This window comes from Plecotus auritus (genome assembly GCF_963455305.1).
Source record: "Plecotus auritus genome assembly, chromosome: 9".
Taxonomy (NCBI): Eukaryota; Metazoa; Chordata; class Mammalia; order Chiroptera; family Vespertilionidae; genus Plecotus; species Plecotus auritus.
The window spans coordinates 86612611-86636486 of NC_137783.1; the positions used below are offsets into that span (position 1 = coordinate 86612611).

General features: G+C 40.6%; 1 protein-coding gene across 1 annotated transcript in view; it reads right to left on the reverse strand.

Annotated features, from left to right (window-relative positions):
• Nucleotides 1–211: 211 nt before the first annotated feature.
• Nucleotides 212–23876, reverse strand: part of ARHGAP42 (Rho GTPase activating protein 42) — a 264851-nt gene continuing 241186 nt past the window's right edge. Inside the window, exons 17-24 of the mRNA XM_080642332.1 lie at nucleotides 23549–23654; nucleotides 18769–18928; nucleotides 15996–16140; nucleotides 14362–14742; nucleotides 13823–13979; nucleotides 11733–11795; nucleotides 6237–6316; nucleotides 212–5814 (exon numbers count right to left, since the gene is read on the reverse strand). Of these exons, the coding sequence (XP_080498458.1) occupies nucleotides 5726–5814; nucleotides 6237–6316; nucleotides 11733–11795; nucleotides 13823–13979; nucleotides 14362–14742; nucleotides 15996–16140; nucleotides 18769–18928; nucleotides 23549–23654 (1181 nt within the window). The 3' untranslated portion in view covers nucleotides 212–5725. The remainder of the gene's footprint in view (nucleotides 5815–6236; nucleotides 6317–11732; nucleotides 11796–13822; nucleotides 13980–14361; nucleotides 14743–15995; nucleotides 16141–18768; nucleotides 18929–23548; nucleotides 23655–23876) is intronic.

The window sequence follows — 23876 nt, forward strand, 5'->3', positions numbered from 1 at the left end:
ACATTAACATTTTCCTGATCTTTCATAATGCCAATTTTTTGAGAAATGGTTCCATTTTCAAGAAAAAGTTATCAGTTCTGCTGATCTTCCAGTCCGCCACACCCAATGACCATTCACACAGTACCTGAGACTTTGTTTTCTTCCCATATGAATCCAAGACTGCTGCTCTCCAATGCAGTAGGTCTTCAAGTACAAAGACTAAATTAAAATTTGCTTACATCGTTTATTTTTAAAGAAATTTAAAATACAGTGTAAACATATATCCAAGATATTGTGGCAAATTAGATTAGAAATAACATGAGGTTATTTACATGTTTGTATATGTGTGTATATATGTATATATACACAAAGTGCAGATAAATACAGAAACACTACAAAATAAACAAAAAATTCAATATGATAATTTACTGACAATCATTTTCATCATATTAATTACTTAACTTGTCATGTTAATGGATGCAAAGAAATTCCTAGTACTAAAATATAATATCTAAATATTCAACTTTTACATAAACTATAGTACCTCAAATTTTAATAGTATATAAATAGGATTCTGAATTTTTTTTAAAAAAGTCATCTTCCCTGACAAACTCCCTATTTATTTGTAAAGGTTTCAGCTCAGAGTTCAAGAAGACTCTTGAAATCATGGCTCTCAATACATGGTGATACCTCAGATTTTAACAGTGTGCTCTGTAAAAGACAGGTGAGTGAAGATACAGAGACAGATATAAAACCGCTAACAGTGCTGCCACATACAGAACAGTGCACATTGCAATTTTAGAGACTGAGTCAATTCAAGGCGAAGCTGGGTTGCTCTCAACCCTGGAAGGTAAAAACCATGGGAAACACTGCTGAGAAGTGGCAGATAATGCACAAGGGGAGAAAATGGTCTTCTAATTAACATGGAATTGGCACCTTCAGCCCCCACCCACTTCCAACACTTAAATTCCTCATGTAGACCTATACATGAACATCTATGATGATGGAGGGTATCTATGTTTGTAATCATTGTAAATGGCACCTGCCCATTGGGACTCCCCAGTAAACACACAGACTCCATCTCTCCCTATAGTACCAAGAAATATTCAGCTTTGAACTTGGCATCTCTCTCATGAGTGCCAGAGGAGAAGTGATGACCTACTGGATCCCTACCTCATACAACTGCTTCTAAGCATTGGTCTAGACCAGGGGTGGGCAAACTTTTTGACTCGAGGGCACAATGGGTTCTTAAACTGGACCGGAGGGCTGGAACAAAAGCATAGATGGAGTGTTTGTGTGACCTAATATAAATTCAAAGGAGCAGAGGGGAGAGCAAGAGAACCGGATAGAACAGCCGGATCCGGCCCGCGGGCCATAGTTTGCCCAAGGCTGGTCTAGACTATGAAGATCAGTTTTCTCCCTGGCTTGTTGTGAGTGCTGTCAGCATTCTTATTTAAGATTCCTTATTTAAAACAGTGGATGCAGCTGCCCTACACATTTTTTTTCATCCTATTTATTGATCGGATCCTCTAAAAGTCCATGTCATTCATAAGTCTGGGTTTGTACAAGGTTATGACCAAGTGGGACCTGCACATCTGAAGCAGGAGGATATTGGTAACAATGATGGATACAATGACCGTGTTCAGGAGATGCGAGACTAGGTAATAAATACCTGATATTAAGTCTGTGGATTAGTAGGAGACAGCCAGGATGGGATATATACTGTTCAGAAAGATTAACCTCATTTGTAAAATATGTTTTTATTTTGGAAGATAAGAGGCAAAATTAAACAGCAATTTCTACCCTAAGTGACAAACCTCTAGTCAAGAGCCAAATAACTTTCGGACCATGATCAAGTCTCTTTACCAGGAGATATATTTTTTCGGTCCCACTCAGTGTTTTTAGGTCAGAGTAACAGCTACAAATTAGAAATATATGTTAAAACCAAAGAACAAAATCTGCTCCTAAATTGCTCTGCCTCTAAAAGTGTAAATCAAATTGGGGCTTTAGATGCTAATTCAAGGAGTTCGTTAACAAAATGAAAGTGTCTGAAGAAAGGCTCTGCGGGTCTCTTCTGCACCAGCATCCACGTGGATGGCATCCTCTCTCACATCAGACACAGAGCTGAAGAGGCTGGGCGGGTGGTCAGCAGGGATACCCTCACAGGATTAACGTGCCAAGTTTATTTTTCTTACAAAATGGTGGGATTTAGAAAGCATGCCACAAAATGTAAAACCAATTATCTAGAGAATAAGAATGAAAGTCATTATGTACCTTTATTTTCCCTCTTTGGGAACCTGGATCATTGGGGATGGTACAGTAAGGTACTTTTTTTTCCCTCCACCATCCCTGAAAGAGCCAACAATCAAGCTATTGTTGAGAAACCTGGTTGCACTCATTCATATTACAAAGCATGGAGTGCTGACTCAATTAGCAAAACCACTCACATCAAACAAGGAGCAATGAATGGCACTGCCTCATCCTTCGTGGGCTCTACAGGAATACAAGCATTATTTTACTGTTCAGACATATGTATTCACATAGCAGCATAAGCCTTCAGTTGATGGACTAGATCCTTTCAACTTGGTAGAGTTATGGCACAAAAAAAGTCACCTGTTAAATACATAAATGTTTGTCCTTGGGGATATTTTCACACAACACACAAGATGACTGACTTAGACTCATCAATCTCACCTTCATACTGATTATACTGTAACCAGTGATTACAATCCACATGTGTGCCTGGAGGGTGTGGATGTAGCAATTCTAACAACTTCACATTGTCTCTGAAAAGCTAAGGTTTCATCATTGAAATGCTGTTACATATTGGGATGTGATCTTGTAATGCTTGGTATTACCTTCTTGTGTAATTAATATTGTGATGTAGAGCCCATGTTTAGATTTTCCCTATGCTCATAAACTCCTTACCTGCAGGAAATTCATTTGTTGAGAAAAGCAGTTGTAGTCTATCTTCGATATATAGGGTATCCCCCAAAATGTATACACACACTCTGAATAATTATAAAGGCAGTGTTTATTAAAATACATTTCACTTTCAAAATTGATCTATCAGCTATCAAAGTGTGTACACATTTTTTGGGACACCCTGTATATGACTTGCTTACATGTGTACTTGGCATGAAGAAAAAAAATCATCCTCAAAAATCTGTAAGATTAATACTTCAAACAAAAACACAATTTGAAGAAGCACTTTAGTAGCTTGTTTCAAAAAAAGTACTGCCACAGACACGCCTCACCAGGAGAAAGAGCTTCATGCCACATCCTAGACAGCAAAAGCTTAATTCCCGAATGAGCGTGGGGGAATTAGCTCGCAGACAACTCAGAGGCAGGAACACTCTGGTCTGTGTGAAAATACAATGAAGGGTGAGATTTCCTTATGCAGCAGCAAGTGAAGTAGAATTCTGAATCTCTTTTTGGAGTCAGGTTGGTCTTTGAAAGAAAATCAATTTGCTTTTAAGAGGTTCTAATCAGGTAGGATGCCAGACGATGGCAAGGGTGGTCACAGTGACAGTGCTGCAGAGACTAAGGGACTGGCAGGTACTTCGGAAAGACAACCTTCTGTTCCAGCAGAGGGTAGTTGAGGGTGTCAGCAAAGCTATTATTACTAACAAAGGCCACCAAGGGTCTAGAGATCAAGAAGCTCTAGCAACACCCAATTATCGTGTACAAAAAATGAACAGCAGGAGAAAAGAAAGAGAGAGAGAGAGAGAGAGAGAGAGAGAGAGAGAGAGAGAGAGAGAGAAACACTTATCAGATTTTTTCATTATATTACTAATTTTTATAACATTAAATAGTTTTTCATTCCAATGCACTGATATTTATTTCTGGTTGTGACCCCACCTACTGTTATTCTCTTTACTTTTAAATTCTACTCTATTTTTCCATTTTTAATTTTAAAAGCATAAATGCTCCAAGGCATAGTGCGTACATGTGTATGTGTGAGTGTATATTCTATTAACTCTAGAGACATTAATTTAAAGTAGAAGAGACTGAGATTACAGATTATAATATCACATAAAAGAGTTTTATACAGTCAATACCTGAGTGTCTGTACAGTGGAGAACTCTGAAGTAACAAGTAAAATATAGCCCAGTGGGCCCGCGCTGTGGCAGTTAAATGACAGGTAACCAGCTTTTTGAAATCTTGAGAAGAAAGGCTCTTTGCCACATGCAAATATTTATAGAAATAATATATTAGAATTACTGAAATAGAATTATTGAAATAATAGAAATGCATGACCCAGCTGTTGATGGCATATATAAATGGGTAGTAAATTTCTATGCTCTATAAATTCAGTGAAATTCCTAATAAAGACTGTAAATTGAATGGCATTTTTAAAAATCATGTACACGTTTTATTCCTGCTAAAAATGATAAAACCATTTTAAAATTTTGTGGTTCAAAATAATTTAAGAATCCTTGTACCTTTATGCTTACATTCTGTTTCAACTAAGCATAGACTTTAGAAGGCATAGCTTCTCTACTAGTATCTTAAAATTTCTTGAAAATTTGTAGAGAATTTCTCATTAGCCAAAATTAGGTGTCAACAGAATTCTTTGATACTTTAATGTTACAAGTAGAATTTAATTGTATGCCTACACTTTTACATTGTCTTCCTCATACGGTAATTATGCTTTTGTGATGCTATTATGATGCTACTATGTGCATGTAATTTATCAGTAATTATGTGTAATGTAGTAACATTTCATAGAAATCCCTAAGTAATAAAGGTAGTTTGACACATCCTCTAAACCAGGGCTCAGCAAACCATGATCCATGAGTCACATTGGACCTGCCGCCTGTTTTTGTATGATCCAGCAGCTGAAAATGGCCCAAGAGGACTATTTCGTGTTGTGATTATTATGTGATCTTCAAGTTTCAGGGTCCATATATAAAGTTGTGTTGCCTTACAGCCACACTGATCTGTTTCCTTATTGTCTATGGCTGCTTTCTGCTACGATGGCAGTTACGTGTTGTGATGGAGACTGTAGGGCTTGCAAAAGACAAGATATTCACTATCAGGCCTTCACAGAAATAGTTTTCTGGTCCCTACTCAAAGCCTATGGAAGGCGTCTGGAATGCTGGATGGAGTGTTTCCAGTGGACTCAGTGTATGACTTATTTTGGCTTCATTTACAGGCATTAAATACATCATTGCTTTTGAGTATTATCATCTTACTTGGTAAACAAAAATAAAGTTACATGAAAAAAAACTTATTTCCTTGAAATGTTTAGGACCAGCAAAACAATCATATATAAAAGCAGTATATTTTTTTAAAGAAAAAATCATAAATGAGCAATTTACATTACATTTTTAAGTAATGATTTCAAGGTTTCTCAGAGAATGCCAGACAGTTAAGGGCAGATCCCAAAATCCTTATATCAAATTTTTTGTTTTCAAATTTCTGGGATATAGTGCTTATACAGTATTTGAGATTCTCAATTGTTACAGAGTCATTGTGGAGACTTACTTAACAAAAAGAAAGATATTTCAAGATAAGGAACCAGTAAAAAAACAAAACAAAAACAAAAAGAATGGCAAACAATTTAAACATTTTTTTCCTTTTCCATTAATAGGGAGCTACATAGTCTGCTGGTGTAGGACTTGATAGAAATTGTCTGTTTTCATTTAGTGGGCTGATTGCCATATCTGTGTCAGATAAAATCATAGCACGTATTATTTGTTACCATGGATACCATGAAGATACTGCCATCCACTAAACAGTATTAGAGGAAGACAACATAATTTTCTGGGACCAGTCCTGTTTTGCCTTCATAAGTTGCCTTCAACCACCCTGGTTCCACTGATGGGTACACTGGAAAAAAAAATAAAAAGTTAATGTGACTCACTCAGCCTTAGCTTCAAATAATTGTATACACGAATGGGTAAGAATCCACCCACATCAGACTGCATGAATCCACAAAACAATGTCACAGCTTCTTTAAAGATGGAAATGTCCTTTGCATTCTTATAATCAATCAGCCAATTTCTCCTATCCTCCCTAGATCCTGACCGCGCCCCCCTCAACACACACACGCACACACACACACGCACGCACACACACACACACACACACACAAATACACAGAGGGGAGGAAGCTGGGGTCCAGAGGAATTTGATGTGTTCATTTGTGCAGGTCATGAGGGGCAGGGCCTCACTAGATTCTGAGTCTCCTGGCTTCCACTTTAGATTCTGATCCTACACATTCCTTAAAGGGAGGCACTGGGTACACTTACCATTAGAAAAGACCGCCCCCTGTGGGAAGGAGAGCTCGTGGCTGTGCTCTGCTTGACAGGAGTACATGGCTTTGGCTTGGCTGAAAGAGCAAAAGGCGAGTTGTAAAAACCACAACTCAAAAAATAAATACATTTATAGTTCAAATTATCTTAAAAATGGTATTAGTTTCTAGTTGTAATCAGAGAATAATATACACAAAAGGCACATGTAAGTGCGCAAAGTGCATTTTTCACAAACTGAACACAGGTATGTAATCAGAAAACACTGAAAGCAAACCAAAATCTCATCTAATGTTTGCAGGCAATGCCTCCAATTGTAACCACAGCCTGTTTGTTTTGAAGAATGCCATTATTTAATTGTTGGTAAATAGGCTGTGTTTGCAGCTATACAGAGGGTCATAGGTACCCTAAAGCTTTTTTTCTCCACTTTAATTTCAGATTAGCAGAGGTGAGATTCCCCAAATTACAAGGTCTACAAAGTATAGTAAATGAGTTAAGTAAGCATGATGGATAAGTTGATGGTAAATGGCCAACAAGAGTGGCCTCATTGTCAGGGCGATGATGGGGACAGATAGAGGCTTTGCAAATCAGGGAGCATACCCATCTCTTAGGAAGGGAAGCCAACACTCAGTTCCCAACAGCTGGACCATATGGGGATTCAGGTTCCATACAGCCAGATACTCTGGTTTCCCAAGAGAAGCCAACATTACAGAGTTTTCTATAGGGAGCTACATAGTCTGCTGGTGTAGGATTTGATAGAAATTGTCTGTTCTATTTAAAAGCACTTGAGCCAACAATGAAAGGCCATCATCTGAGGCCGCTAATCAAGTCATCAGCCAAGTCATCTTTACTCTGCAACATCCATTTACCTTGGTAAGACGGGAACTCCACTTGGCTCCACCCACTTCTCAGCATCTCTACCACCCATATCCATGCCAAAATCATGTGTGGTGTGACTTACTGACTGACTGGCTTCCCACCACCCTAAATCCTCTAGGCTTCCTGTTCTGTCGCCTTGCAATCCATCCTCTACAGGGCAGCCAGAGGACAGTTTGGAAAAGGTTCTGAGCATCAAGCTATTTCCCAGAGAACAACCCTTTAACGGGTGTCCAACTCTAGCTCCATTCCATGCACAATCGGGTGCCTGTCAGTTCTCCTGCCTCTTTCCTGCCTCTGCTCACCTGCTGGGCTCCAGTCCCCCCTGCCCTTTCACCTCCTCAAACATGCCAAACTCATCCCCGCTCAGGCCAGCTGAGCCCTGGCTCTGTGATGTTTTCCTCTTGATCCTCACGTGCTATGCACTTCTGTTCATCTCAAATTTCCTGAGCTTTGCTGAAGGTCATGTCTTCCCTGCGCACACTCTAAAACAGCTGCCCGGGCAATTATCAGACCCTCCGAAGACTGCATGGCAGCAGTATCTGTTACTTTGTTATTTCCTCTTCTAATCAGAATGCAACCTTCATGAGCAATGCCTGAAGCCTGGTAGTAAAACTCATTAAATATTTCTTGAATAAATGAGTAGGAAAAAAAAAAAGAGGGGGAGGGGATGCTCTGGGCTCTTTTTCTACGTAACGAGTCCTTTTAAACAGTCAAGGCCCTTGTCTTTCTTTCCTTTGGCTCCAGCACTTCATCAGCAAACAAGCATCAGCAGTACTTGCCACGCAGATCTCTTAAAGCACCAGCATTACATGATTTCTTTTCCCTGTTGGAGCCTGACCCGGAGTCTAACCTCTACACTTCCAGATGAGCCTAGGTCATTGAGACCAGGGTTCCCAAATGGATATCTGAAGACTGGAAAGCTTATGGAGGAAAACTCTAGCCCTGCCCCCAGCATCTGCTTCATAGGAGGTAAGGCTCAAGCTGTACTTTAGAAAGTTGGCTAGGGGAGCCCGCAGCAGCCAGGCGGGGGAATGACCACTAGCCGACATCCTAGTGAACCATGGCTTAAGGGAGAATTGAGGAATGCAGGCACCCAGAGAAGACAGGGCTTTACCCTAAAGAAGAGCTGTGTGTGCGTGTGCGCATGCATGCGTGTCGGCATGCACATGGGTGTACTGGTTGACATGGGTGGGAGGTGGGGGTAGAGGATGCTGCCAAGTCCTTAAGACTTCCAAGAATCAGAAGAAGGTAATCTCAAGTAGGAAAAAGATATGTTTTTTTTCTATTAATCTTCTAGTCAAATATAATCATTTGATCCGATATCTGATATAATTAAGGGTTGCAGAGCCATTTCTTTAAAAATATGTAAATATTTTACAAGAATTCAAATTTCCTAACAGTAGCAATTTCCTCTAATAAACACAAAGTCTTATTGCTTTGAGTCCTTAAAATAAATTAAGAGATGCATAAGGAAACAATGTCCAGAGTTATAGAAATGACCTATACTAATAAAAGGGTGATATGATAATTAGACCGGACATCTTCTGGACGTTCTTCTGGACAAAGCCATGGTGGCGGGGGCCAAGGCAGAGGCAGTTAGGGGAGATCAGGCCAGCAGGAGAGAGCATGCGGGATCGGGCCTAAACTGGCAGTCAGACATCCCCCAAGGGGTCCCGGATTGGAGAGGGTGCATGTCGGGCAGAGGGGACCCCCACCCTCCCCGTGCACGGATTTCATGCACCGGGCCTCTAGTTAAGGTATAACAATCCTTATGATGTTATAATTTTTTAAAGAGCACCTTAAAAGGCAACTATACTATTTTTTTTTAATACTTCAGCCATTTTATAAGATTACATGGAGGGAGGAGGCAAGCAGAATAATTATATCATGAAATAAATGGATATTGTTAAATGTGTCAAAAATACACAGTACAAAAAATACTTGTGACTTTTCAATTATCTGTGCATGTGTCTAGACAGGTGTAATTTTCTCTGCTGAGCTCCATAACTGCAGGTGTTAACTCAGCAGAGAGCTATGATGATTTAATGCAGACTTCTGTGACAGTGAAGTTTTCTCTCCAGGTGCTAATGCTGCCTCTTTTACTGCCTCAGTGCACTGAAGAGGATGCGAAATAACACTGCCAGCTACTGAGTCTCTCTTCAGAAGGGTCTGATATCCTTTGCAAAGGATTCTGAAATCCCTGCTTCTTAGTGCATGGCAGAGTAAGATAATGACATCTATTGTCCTGAAAGTCATTTCTTCCCTCATCCTATGGAAGGTGACCTGATCACAAGTCCCATTCCAATGCCAAATGCTGCCTAATGCTGATGGGTTGATTTACAAAGGTTTGATAGGGTCAGTGTGCAAAATTCGCAATGCTTACTTAACTATAAGCAAAATAAAAAAAGTCACCAAAAAGGAACTGATAGTGTTTTCTGGAGAGTCACTTAACAATGATAAACACACACACACACATGCACTCCCTCACACTTTCTGGTTGCTGAGAATTTCACTGTTGAAGGAAGTGGACATGCACACAGATAATATTTTTTTAAATCCCAAGAAGTAGGATATGTCTGAGGGGTGAAAACCAGTGTCCTCTTCTAATGGTCTCCTTGATTTTTTGCAGTTTCTACCATGTTGATGATACCTATTGCTTCTGATCATTCCTTCACATTGTTCTTTGCTAGGTCTTTAAATGAAACCATTCCCCAAAGACCAATCAATGCTCAAGCATTTTTCCTTCACACTCAACAAGCCCCACCTTCATCTACATAGAGAAACTGAGAAGTCTCTCAAATAGCAAACTCCACACGGTCTAAAAGCTTCTCAATGTTCCTCAGGATCCTCAAACATTATGGCCACAACTTCCCTCTCTTCTGTTTAATTATAGGCTGAGACCAGAAACTAAACTGCCATTGTTTCTGACACTCAGTCTCAAAGACTTGGAATCTTCATTACCTGTCTTTCACTCCCAGTATCAAAGCAGTTGCCAAATCCTGATCCTACCCAAAAAGTTCTCCTTATTGCTTTTCATGCTTTTGTTACTGCTCTATGTAAGGCCTTTAAATCTCACCAATTCCATCCATCATAGTGGACTGTACTCTCCTCTTCACAATTCCTAGAAAATCCACTTGGAATGATCTGTTGGGTGTATCACTGATTAGATCACCCCTTTGCTCAATGACTCCCAGTGCACCTGCGATGGCTTCCAGCGATGTTACTTTTCTGTTGCTTAGGATCATGCACTACAATCTCCTTATTGGTCTCTTCCACAAACATAACTAGTCTTCCTACTACTTACTACTGATTTTAGCGTTCTTCAAGATCCAATTCAAGGGTTACCCTGAGTTCCCTAGAAGGACCAGGAAATAAGCACTGAAGGAGCTTAGTAAGGGAAATGCTGTCAACTTTCTGTTGTTCAGCTGTATTGAATGGTATCAAAAAGTATCAGGTAACTGTTAAAGAGTTCATGTTTAAGTGCTATTAATATGTTAATTAGAAGCTTGAATATCTTCAGTAGTTTCAATAAAAATCATAACAATAAGTTGTTATTGTAAAGATCATCTGTGGAGAACTTGCCAAATAGATTGCTTTGTATTTGAAATTTACAACAACTAGGAAACAACAGAATTGTGACTTTCATTTTATAGAGACAATAGATTTCTTCTGTAACTCCAAGGTTATACACATAGGAAGCGGTGGGACCAAGAACTGAATGTGATTTATAGCAGTATTTAGAATGTAAAAGCATATTAAAAATGCACAGACTGATTGTTGAACATTTGAGGATATCTTTATGATATGACAGCATTCTGATTTACTTACATAGCTTGCTGTTTTAAAGCTCTGTGGGATCATCTCTGATTACAGGACTTGAGTTAATTGTTTAGAGCTTCCTAATAAAAGGGCTCCATCTAGTGGAGCAATTCAATCATGTAGCTGCACAGACTATAAGAAGCAAGGTTAAATCCCTTCCACTAAGGCCTAAAAATGATGACAGTTTCAGAGATAAATGACATTGGCTCTGACAGGCATGGTGCCTAGTCTTCACCATGCCTTGATAAAGAAGGAAGAAGTTAAAGATGCTAAGCAGAGGTAAGATCCATGCAAATAGTCTGCAATCTGCCATAGGAACGCAATGCACCGACCAACATCCTTGAAAGATACCGACTCTGGGGACTTTAAAGCACTAATATGTGAGGGCCTTTCTAGGCTTTGGAAAGAATAACAACAACAACAACAACAACAAAACAGCTTCTAGAAAAAGTTCTATAATTTCAAAGTCAAGTATATATTTTTGAAAAATTTCCACAAACTGTTACCAAAGGAGTCTTTGGTGTGCAAAGGGTTACAGCAACTTGTGTCTTCTGGAAAACCTGTTTTTTTAGAACTCTTCCTTTATGAAGATTTTAGCAGATGAAGCATCACCTTCACAGTGTAAGACACTAAATACTGTTCTCAGACATGACCTCTTCCACATGAAGAGACAGTGAATGTGGTCTTGACCATCTGCAGAATGGGGGGCAGAGCCGTCAAAGATGACCCATCATGTCCACACAAGGCAATAACCTCACCACTAATTTATTTATTTTTTACTTTGTTTTGAAGACTTACCGCCCAGAAGAAACTGGCTTAACTGAACCAACATTTTCAAACAGTTGGGCTTTTGCTGCCACGCTGAAAAATAATTTGACAATGCAAGTTTCATTAAATCAATTAGAAAACCATTCAGTTCAAAATGAAATTCATAGTTATCAGTTAATCAAAACAAAAGTGATTACTTAAGAACTGTCCCCAAAATTTGACCTGACTTTTCGTTGTTTTAAGGTTTAAAGTGGAAGAAAGCTTCACTTCTGATCTCCAGCTCATGGAGTATCAAACTGTAATAAACCTAAAGCTACCCCTCTGGGGATCTTGCTGCCCTCATTTTTTCTACCTCAGAAAAGTGGGAGCAGTAAAAAGGAACATTTTCTCCCTACTTTGCTCCTGGCAACAATATTATAGACTGTTGTGAATCCACAAGAGAAAAATCAAATCTACATGACAAAAGAATTGTTGTTCATTCTGATAGCTAAGACAAAACTAATTCTAAAACTACTTCGTGTATCCTTTAATATTTGAACACAGTTCCCATAATATGGGAAGAGATAACAATGAAAATATGGCCAATAAATAAATTTGTGGATTCAAATCTTGTTTCAAATCTTGGGGGAGGGGAGAATGGTCTGTAAAGAGGTGATAAAATTAGGTAGAGAGTGAAACAAAAGAAAAACTAAGCCACCTTCAGTCATTAGAAACGTTTCTATCTATACCAGAAGAGATCAAATTCCTTGGTATTCTAGATTTTTAAAATCTATTTTATTTCTTTGAAAAATTCTCTCAGAACCTGACACAGAACATACACTCTCTCCTTAATCTCATCTTTTACTATTAGTAAAATAACAAAACAGAAGCTCTCCTCTTTCCCTCTCCCATCTCCCTTGACATAATGGCTTAAAATTTAATTTCCTTAGTGGCTAGAACCACACACACTGGGGAGCAGACAGATTTACCAATATACTTGTCTATATCATGGCAGTTAAATTTCTGACCCAGAGAGATAATGTGTGTTAAACACACTCTGAAACCAAAAGGTTTGTGTCAGAGAAAGGGAGGAACAAATGAATTTAAGACACTTTGTAAGGAAACAATCTCAGGAAAATGTCTTACTGGACTTTTGAGGGAAAATTTAAATGTCAGGAATACCATGATATTGAAAATGGGCATAGTATGTAGAGCACAGATTCAAGTGAGAAACCCTGGGTTAGAACCCCAGCTCTACACTTACTAGCTGAGAGTATGTGGATTGGTTCCTTAAATGCTCTTTTTAAAATTTTATTAGTATTTTTAATTGAATTAACTCAATGTGCAATATTGTGAAATCCTTAAATTTTCTGAGTATCAATTCCCATCGTCTCTAAAATGAAGTTTATACAACCCACTGGATGCAGTGGACGGTAACATGTGTCAGGACGCCTAGTGATACCCAATACAGCACTCGGAAAGGCTCAGCAAGAGCCTCTTGGGGTTTTGCTTAGTTGTTTAGGCAGGTTCCCATTTTCTCCTCTTTGACCCCCTTTCTGCTCACATCTATGTAGCCTACCTTCTCAGACTCTACACTTCCGGGTCGTTTCTTTTGATGAGAAGGACTGACTTCTTTTGCCTATCAAGTTCCTTGTTCTCTAAGAGCTTGTTTAAATCAGTTGATTTCTCAGACGGGGAGACATATGACCAGGAGGAGAGAAAGCCAACCTTCACAGCCAGAAAGCAGTTTATTTCTAACAGAAAGGCTGGGCGGGGGGAGGAGGGACTGTCATCTGGGCCTGGCACCGCAGTCTCCTCAGCTGGCAAGCTGATGTTTAGCTTTGATAGGAAGGTTTGTAGCGTCGGAGCCCATCGCTACTCTATTATACATCTATTTTCATGACCTTAAATTAAGCCATAGTTCTGCATCTAAGGAAAGTACTTGGCGTCCCTGCCCATGAGGTAGTTTAGATACAGCCTCTGTAACTTCCACATCATGTTTAGAAGACAGTAGGGTCCTACAGAAGTTGGCTATGTCCATTCTCCAGATGAGACATTCAGGGGTGGAAGCGCCAAGGGCACCACTGGACACCTCAGCCCCATGCACCCCCTGCAGACCCAGCAAACACACTCTCACTCACATGGAGCCCGGCCGCTGGTAGCCATTGCTCGAGGCAGTGTCTAGCCTTAACCTCCTGCACATCTTTGGAGGCAGGTCTGGGTTTGGTGGGGCTTTAGGCGTCTCTTTGGAACCTATGGACGTTAAGCTTTGAGTGGAACCACTGTAGCTCTTGTTTCCTAGAAAAGAAACCCCCCCAAGAAAACAGGCAAGGTGTTATTAGACAAAATAATAGCAATAGCACAGTCCATGCGCATAACAAAAGGAAGCATTATTCTCTGAGCCCAAATGAGACGGTGCAGAATGTTCCTCAGCACGCCGCCCATCACTCAGGGAGATCAGAATCGACAGCAATTACAAAGACAGCACCTCACAGAGATAGAGAGCCAGGGAAAAAAAAGTCTCAGCGCAGAGGAGTCTGAAAAATCACAGCTCAGGAACAAACTAGATAAGCATCATTGGTCCCTGACCCATTAACTTCTCCCTTGATTAATCACGCGGAACAATCCGGCAAGCGGCACGGAGCTAATGGCATCTTGTGTAAGCCCCACTCCGGCTCACCTTCAGCGGCAGCGATGGTCCTGAGGAAGGTAGCTGAGGCTCTTTTCTGTCCTGAAGTCCCATGAGACCCTTTCTTGGCCAGGTCTATGCGTGGGGAAACGTCCCCCGGGCTGGTGACGGAGGCCACGCTCTGGCAATCTGATTCTGCATCTGTTTTGGTTGCATCTTCTCTAGAACTGGATTCAGGACTAGTTGTCCAGAGACCAAGACTTTTCTGTCCATTGGACGGTGACGGGGATGCAATCCAGGGGATTCCTCCAGACTTCTCCCTGGACTGGCAGGAGGTGGGCTTTGTCGTGCTGTTTTGTTCAGAGGAGTGAGAGGACAGGGACTCAATGCTCCCCATGGGTGTGCTGGCTGGGCTGCTGCTATAGGAGTCACCTGAGCAGGGGCGGGAGAGAGAAAAGGACAGAGGCTCGCTGTTGAGAACAGCACCACCAAAACCCTTCTATTCTCCAACTCACACAGGGTGTGTGGCCACCAGATCCCACTGAAGTGATGGGCCTTCCCCTGGCATGGAGAACTGTCCTCAGGCCTGGAGACAGCCTTTAAGATATGCATTTGAACTTGGTGAATGCATTTTTCAATACTATTCAAGGGGGATTTTATATGTGCCCTGCCCCTATGAAATGATGCTACTCCTTACAGCATGAGTGGGCTGACCTGAATTCAGACAAAATTCTAAAACAGGACTCACAAGTAAGAAAAATGATTCCATGATGATATTACTAAAAAAAATCAATGAAAGGGATATTGAAGACATATTTCTGACTTTTTTTTTTTTTACTTTTCTGATCTTAGGTGGTTCTGAATTACAATGCATCCGAGTCCTCCTCCATTCAAAGGCACCGTTAAATGTCAGCTGCAAATTACAAGCTGCTCTCAATTTAAAAGAGAGGGCTTTTTTCATTTCCTGTTAAGAATATAGCAACGTAAGAAACTGGCTGTTTAACTGGGTGTATTTTTTAATGTTCCTAAAAGTAAGGTATAAGAAAAAAAATCAGAGAAACTGTAAAAAGTGTTCAAAATAAAAAGTAATGGTTTCTATTAAATATTGATTGTGGAAAAATTGGGGGGTTTAGGGGTATGAAATAGAATGAAAATGGCCAGTTTAACACATCTTATGGGCTCAAGCTGCCTCCACCTCATCTTGGGGCCTGGCTCAGAACAGTAAGTTAGTGATAATGCGTGGTATAGTGTCTCTTATTTCTTTTTTCTCTCTCTTTGAGATACTTTGATACCCAAGAGACGATGCTTTAAGAACATAATGTGAGAGGAAGAAAGAAAATGCTTCAGCCAGTCTTTCTCTGGCTTTCTTCTCTACCACTTTGACAATAGGACAAAAGCTTCCACAAAGTAGCACCTCATGTACTTAATCACAGTTGCCGATAAAAAAGGTGTTGGTGGTGGTGGGGGAGCATTGAGCAAACTAATTATTTCCTTTGTAGCAGTAATAAATTTGCTTGTCCAAAGTACCTTGCAACTATACTGACAGAGAACATACAAATGTTAGAGGTGGGGAAGGTTTTGGGGTGATAGCATCAGTGAGAACCACTTCTATTTCTACCTAATTAGCGGTAGAAAGGCTGGATTAAAGAATGAAGAAAGCCTCTCCCCAAGGCTGACACACTTACTATCAGGTTCTGCCAAGCACGGAGTGTACCTCCCTCTGGGCTTCCGGGAGCCTGTGGAGAGGCAGATTGCTCGCGTCCTTCGGGATCCAGACCGAGACTGAGGCTGAGGAAGAGGGATGCTTGGGTCTGGGGCAGTGTGAAAAATCTACACGAAAGAACAATGGGCTGCAGTCAAAAAACGGGTGAAATTGCCATTTGCATCATAAAAGAAGCTTTGAGACTTATATGCTACTTCATCAGTTGTATGCAAGAGATGCTTGATACCAAAAAATAAATATATTAAGTGAGTCCCAGAATAATGACAACTTTCTTTCCCATTTACACCGAGTAATGTTTCTTCTCTGGGTTTTCCTTTTGATGCTTCCCCAACAGTGAAGTTCAGATTTCCCAATCATTTTAAGAAAACTTTCAAGTAGGAACAAATGTCAATGTTGAGACACATTGATTCTTTTTGTGTGATAACTGTCTTTCCCCCTTTAAACATAGCCTTTGGGTTGTACCATTTCCCCAGCAGAATGGGCCCATTTCTTAGGAGAAGGTGCCGCCATGCTGTTGGTTCTGAATGGTCAAGAAATGTGCCAGGTCTGAGCACAGCTACAGGAGGCAGCCACGTGCTCCTTGGCTGTGAGGAAGCCTCCAGCCTTAATTAGGTACTAGGGAGGGACCCAAGGAAGGAGAGACACAGTCATTCTCTCACAAGGACTAGATCTGACACAAAGGCATCACAAAATGTTGATCTTCAGTGGTTGAATTTGTTACTAATGAAATCAATTTGGCTTTCCCAATTTCCAATTTCCATAGTTAATCTAAGATCCCATTCTTATAAAGTCACCCTCCTGGGGGACTGGATAGAGATGACTTCAAGACTGCTCCTGAATTTTTTCTTTGGTTTTATTTAGAATACTGGAGGCCCGGTGCACAAAATTCATGCACGGGGGTGGAGGGGTGTCCCTCAGCCCAGCCTGCACCCTCTCCAATCTGGGATCCCTCTCACAATCCAGGACTGCTGGCTCCCAACTGCTCGCCTCCCTGCCTTCCTGATTGCCCCTAACCGCTTCTGCCTGCCAGCCTGATAACCCCCTAACCACTCCCCTGCCAGCATGATTGATGCCTAACTGCTCCCCTGCCAGCCTGTTTTCCCCTAACTGCCCTCCCCTGCAGGCCTGGTCACCCCCAACTGCCCTCCCCTGAAGGCCTGGGTTCCTCCCAACTGCCTTTCCCTGAAGGCCTGGTTGCCCCCAACTTCGCTCCTCTGCCGGCTTGGTCAACCCTAACTGCCCTCCCCTGCAGGCTTGATCGACCCCAACTGCCCTCCCTTGCAGGCCTGATCCCTCCCAACTGCCCTCCCCTGCTGGCCTGATCACCCCCAACTGCCCTCCCTTGCAGGCCTGGTCCCTCCCAACTGCCCTCCCCTGCTGGCCATCTTGTATCCACATGGGGACAGGATCTTTGACCACATGGGGGCATCCAACTTGTGTGTTGGAGTGATGGTCAATCTGCATATTACTCTTTTATTAGATAGGATAGAGGCCTGGTGCACGGGTGGGGGCCAGCTGGTTTGCCCTGAAGGGTGTCCTGGATCAGGGTGGGGGTTCCCTTGGGGCATGGGGCAGCCTGGCCGAGGGGCCTGTGGTGGTTTGCAGGCCTGCCACGCCCCCTGGCGACCCAAGCGGAGGCCTGGTATCTGCGGTTTATTTATCTTCTACAATTGAAACTCTGTAGCCTGGAGCAGAGCCAAGCCTTCTGCTTGCTCCAAGGCAGCAGCCATTTCTGTTGGGACTTATGTATCTCCTATAATTGAAACTTTGTAGCCTTAAGCAGAGGCCTGGGTTGGCCAGGGTGTGCGGAAAGCTGGCTTCCTCCATTGCCGGGGGCAACCCTAGCCTCCTGCCCTTGCCAGCTCCCTGGCTGCTGCCATTTCTGTTTGGGTTTATGTATCTTCTATCATTGAAACTTTGTAGCCTTGAGTGGAGTCCTAGGCCGGCAAGGGCAGGCGGAAAGGTTGGCTTCCTCCATTGCTGGGGAAACCCAAGCCTCCCTCCTGCTCTCTGTGGGGTAGCCATCTTGGTTGGGTTTATTTGCATATTCGCTACTGATTGGCTTGTGGGCGTGCCTTGTGGGTGTAGCGGAGTGAGGGTTAATTTGCATATTACTCTTTTATTAGATAGGATCACCTCTGCTGTATAATTAAGAGTCAAATTCCAGAGAGATTAAAGGGTTAAAATAGACTTAACCACAAAGTTATTCTAAAGTATTATCTGAATATGTGCAAAAACCTAATTATATAAGTGCTGTCGAAGAAAATCTTTATTTTTTTAAATATATTTTATTGATTTTTTACAGAGAGGAAGGGAGAGGGATAGAGAGTTAGAAACATCGATCAGCTACCTCCTGCACACCCTGTACTGGGGATGTGCCCGCAACCAAGGTACATGCCCTTAACCGGAATCGAACCTGGGACCCTTCAGTCTGCAGGCCAACGCTCTATCCACTGAGCCAAACCGGTTAGGGCAGAAGAAAATCTTTAAGGGTAAATGTTGGAGAAGGAAAGGAGATCACCTGGCCAGAAGGTTTTGAGGAGGATTTAAAAACTGAACAAGAAAAAGGAAAATCAGAGTCCTCACGAAGAACTAATTTATATAAAATTTACAAGACTGACATTATACGAATCTGACTTCACAATGTGAAGCTCACAGATGATTCAAATGAAAAATCGAGATGATACGAATACAACATACAAAATTTGATACTCCCACTTGAAAATTCAGCCTACCTTTTCATAGTGCTCTATCAGAATTTCAACGACAATATTCTGAAACTTAATATTCATCATAGCAGCCACAGTTTCTTCCTGTGCTCTCATGAGAGTTGGGCCAAATATGACACCGAGGTTTGAGACAGTCATGAGATTTTGTTGGCTATGTAGTGATACTCTGCAAACAAGAGCAACAAAAATATCTTAAGTTAAACGTTTAGTAATTATAAAATGTTCTCAACTACCAAATTCGTGACATAAATAAAATGTAACATTCCATTACAGGCTAATTTTTCCAAATAATCAGGTTCAGTCACTTCCAATTGGCACTAATGAGTATAGCAAAAAATGACATGAAAAGTTAACATAGCCAAAGTAAAACATAATTACAAAAGTTAATATATTGAAGAGGAAAAATCTTGATTTCGTAAAGTGAGTGCAATCATCCTGAAGAGACAGATTATAGACCCTTTGGTATCTTCTACAGTGCTATACTTCTTTTAGAACAGATGGTTTAGAGTAGGCTGGTTGTAATTTTATTTGGATTCACCAAACATATTGAAAACCTACTGCCAGGCACTTTCAGTTATTATTGCATTTAATCCTCCCAGGAAGTCAGGTTCTCCTATTGTACAGGTAAAAAACCAAAGCTCTTAAAGTAAAAATGATGTGCTTGAGGTCACAGCAAATTAGGAACAGAGATGCTATTTGAATTCAGGTCTCCTGAATACAAGTCAAAGGTTTCCTTGAGCTCCCCACATAAGACAACTGGCCAATCATTCCTCCCTCCCTCCCTCTTTCCCTCCCTCCCTCCCTCCCTTCCCACCATCTTTCTAAGGCTTCCCTGAGTGCTTCTGTACTGCTGGCCACTGTGCTGGAAAACAGTAAGAAGAGGAAATAGGAAGAGGAAATCAGTGCTGGAAATGAAACAAAAAGCCTGATATTATTGACCTGAGCAAAGTAATCTTGGTAGCTATCAAAGATGACTTTGACTAATTAACTAATTTGGAAACTGGATATATTCTTCAGAGGAAAAGAACCTCATTCATTTGACCACTCTCCTAGGTTAACCACTGCCTTTTCTCTGTTACTTCCAGCCAGGTTTTTAGAATGGAAAGTTCTAGGAAGGAGTGTAACACACAAGATTATATTTATATCTGAGTATGCATCACTAACTACATTCTAAAACCAAAAGTAAAATGTTATGGGGAATCCAGAATGTTGGGTTACCCATGCAATTCCTAGTAAAGGACAGGACATGCTGACTGTCCCACTGACTGAAATGTCCCCTGTGTCCAAGAGAGAACTATCTAAGAAGACTCTTGGTTAGACTAAGAAGAGTTTCATTCCAAGTTTCTTTCCTGTATAACCAAATATTACATATTGATTGTGTGTAATATATATTAGAGAATGTACTAAGAAAGTAGTCTGCAAAGACAGTGAATCTATCTGGAATCAAAGCATGATTCCATCCAACTTGAAAGTGGGGTGTAGCCAGCCTAGTTATTTAATAGCTTTAAGCTTCAGTTTCCTCATCTAGTAAGTATAGCAACCTTTATAGGGTTGAGAAAATGAAATAATCAATTAAATTAAGTGAAATAAGATCTCAAAATAATATTCTTCCTGTAATTAAATTGGCTTTAGGAACTATTGCTAAAATATAATAGTTCTTGATAGTGTAAGTAAACTGGACAATGATTAATATTAAGCTCACTGGAAATACATTTAGAAATCCTAAAAATGTGCTCTATTTGGAAAAGGAGAGTTGATGACTGTGTCAGAAGAGATAGAATATTTTGATGACCAATTTACTCTTCACTGAATTTTACATCTGCTGGGCTCCTGAGTTAACATAGACCCTTCTCACCCGCATTTCATCCATTTCTGCACCTTACTCCCTCAACTCCTATAGGTAACAGACATCCAATTGCACTTCTGAATATTTAAAGTTAGAATCAAAGAAGAACCACAGATGGCCTTGTTTTAAGAAAAAAAAAAAAAAGGATCCTCAGAAAGAAAGCAATCCTATATAATAAAACCCTAATATGCAAATTGTCCCCTTGACTGGGAGTTCAACCAGGGGGCGGGGCCGGCGGCCAACCCCAGAAAGGGATGCCTCGGCCAGTGGCAGGCAGCAGGGGAAGGGAAGTCCTGGCTGGCAGCCAGCAGCTGCTAGGGATCCTACCCAGGCACGAATTTCGTGCACTGGGCATCTAGTGATTTATATAACATCTCAGAGTTAATTAATTAGTGGAGATTTGGAATTAGTCATTAAGTTGTTGTTTCTTTAGGCCAGTGACTAATCCAGGTCACAGGTCTTAAATTCTTTCTTTTTTTTTTTTAAAGCCACATAAAGTTGATAGGGACCAAGAGTGTTGTTAGTTGTTTATAGTTTAACTGAGTCATAAGGTTGCCAGGAACCAAGAGTGTTATTAGTTTATAATTTACTTAAGTCATTGGAGTACACATTCTACTATACAAAAAAACACTAACTAGAAAACATGCATGCACTCCCATGTTCACTGTGCACTATTTACAATAGCCAAGGCATGAAGACAACCGAAGTGCCCACTAATGGATGAACGAATAAAGAAATTATGGTATGTTTTAACAATGGAATATTACCCACACATAAAAAAGAATGAAATTTTTCCATTTATGAAAATATGGAGGGATCTCAAGAGCATTATGCTGAAAATTAAATAAGTCAGACAGAGAAAGACAAACACCATATGATCTCCCTCATATGTGGAATGTTAAAGAACAACAACAACAAAAAACACACAACAAGCTCACAGATATAGAGAACAGATTGGTGGTTGTAAGAGGATGTGGAGTCAGGTGTGGGGAAAATGTGTGAAATGTTGTTTTCTAATTGAATAAAATATTTTTTAAAAATAGAGACTTTATAAAAGTAGTTTCAAAAAGTCAATAAACAAACAACAGAGATAAAAAAAGAAAAAAAATAAGAGCTAGGAATGGTGGTGAAGAATGAACAAGAGAATTTTAAGCACTTTTCTATGGCCGAATACCCTGTCCTGCTACTCCTTTTATCAAAACAACACACATTCAAATTAAGGGTGAAGCTTGTGTTCATCTAATACTCCGGGTAATTAAGCAACGACATTCATGTCAATTTAAAAAACACATTACATTTCAAATGTGCATGACTAAAATTAGCATAAATTGGGTTACTACCTCTAGCAAACAAGGAAGGAATTAATTATTTGATTATGAATCATGGTATTCATTAAGATGGAAAATGTCTAACAGTTTTTGCGACAGTGTGGATGGACCTGCAGAACATTATGCTAAGCGAAATAAGCCAGTCAGAGAAAGACAAGTACCATATGATTTCACTCATATGGAATCTAATGAACTAACAAGCAAAATAGAGACAGACTCATAGGTACAGAGCAGTCAGACAGCTCTGGTGGTGGTGGCCAGGTGTTGGGTGTGTATGTGAAGGGATTGAGCAAAAAAGAATTCATGGACACAGATAACCGTGTGGTGACTGAGGGGGTAGGGGGGAGAGTAGCGGGGAGGTGAAAGAGGGTATATGGGGAATAAATGGTGATAGAAACAAAACAAATTAAATAAATTAAATAAAAATAAATTAGAAAAAATAGAAGAAACGGTAAGGGGATTCTGAAATAAGTTTAAAATGTGAATTTGGACTTTTGTTTTGTTTCCAGTAGCATGACAAATAAACTTCTGGGGAGGGAAGGAGGGAGGGAGGGAGGGAGGGAGGGAGGGAGGGAGAGAGAGAGAGAGAGAGAGAGAGAGAGAGAGAGAGAGAGAGAGAGACTCAAAGATAGATATGTGATGGTTAATTTCATGGCCAAATTTGTGACACCACAGTGCCCACATATTTGGTCAAACATAATTCCAGCTGTTTCTGTGAAGGTATTTTTCTTCTTACATAAGATTAACATTTAAATCAGTAGACTCTGAGTAAAGCAGATTAACCTCCATAACTTGGGTGGGCTTTATCCAATTAGTTGAAGGTCTTAAGAGAAAAAGAGTAGGTCCCCTGAGAAAGAGGCATTGGGTCTCTGGGCTGCCTTGGATTCCAGCTGCAAAATCAACTCTTTCTGGGTCTCCAGCCTGTGGGGATCAGGCTCCCTCCTGTCTGGATCGGGCCTGCAGGAATCAGGCTGAAACCAGCTATCTGACATCCCCCGAGGGGTCCCGGATTTAGAGAGAGCACAGGCCAGGCCGAGGGACCCCACCAGTGCACAAATCTGGGCCTCTAGTGTATATACAGTATGTGTATACATAAACACAAACATCCTATTCATTCTGTTTCTCTGGAGAAACCTGACTACTGTGATATCTATCAAGATTTTTAAAGACATCAATGACTAACAGCAGAGTCAGAAAAATCTTCAGAGACCAAGAGATACTATGAGTCCAAAGAAAGGAGTGGAAGTTTAACTTGGTAGAACCTATTGACCCTGGTAATATGGCGAACTCATTTTCAAATTTAGGGATCAAAATGTATCTAAAAGAATTGGGGGAAAACTATATACTTCCACATATATTTTTAAGTTGACATGTAAGTTTTTCATCATTAGCTTAACCGTTGTAAAGGATATAATTATTTTCATATTGTACACATACCCAGGTGCATACACATGTACATATAGATATATCTCAAAATTAGTCATTCATTTTTAAAGCACATTCTACAGACTCTCATGACAATGAGAGCACCATCACACACTTAAGATGACACGGACAAGCTTAACTTTAACAGCTGAACAAGTAAAGTGAACAACGGAAGTCAGAGAATTACTTGACTAGGTGCTTTATTAAGATGTCCAGCATCTCTCTGTTTTTCTCTGGTAATTTGTGTACCAATGCATGTACAGCCTCCACCCGGTAGTTCTGGTCATCAGATTCTGTAACATAAAAAAGGTTGCAAATATCAAGTTTTAATTGCATTAAAAAAGCATACATAAACATTAATGATCGTCACAACCACACTCACCCCTTCATGCCCTAAAAGCGCTGTTTCAAATGGTTATTACCACATATCATTCCCTAAGACTGAGAGAGGCTCAGTAACTTGTCCATGGCCATGAAGTTAGTGAGAAAAGAAGTTAGCAAACCCAGGTCTATCT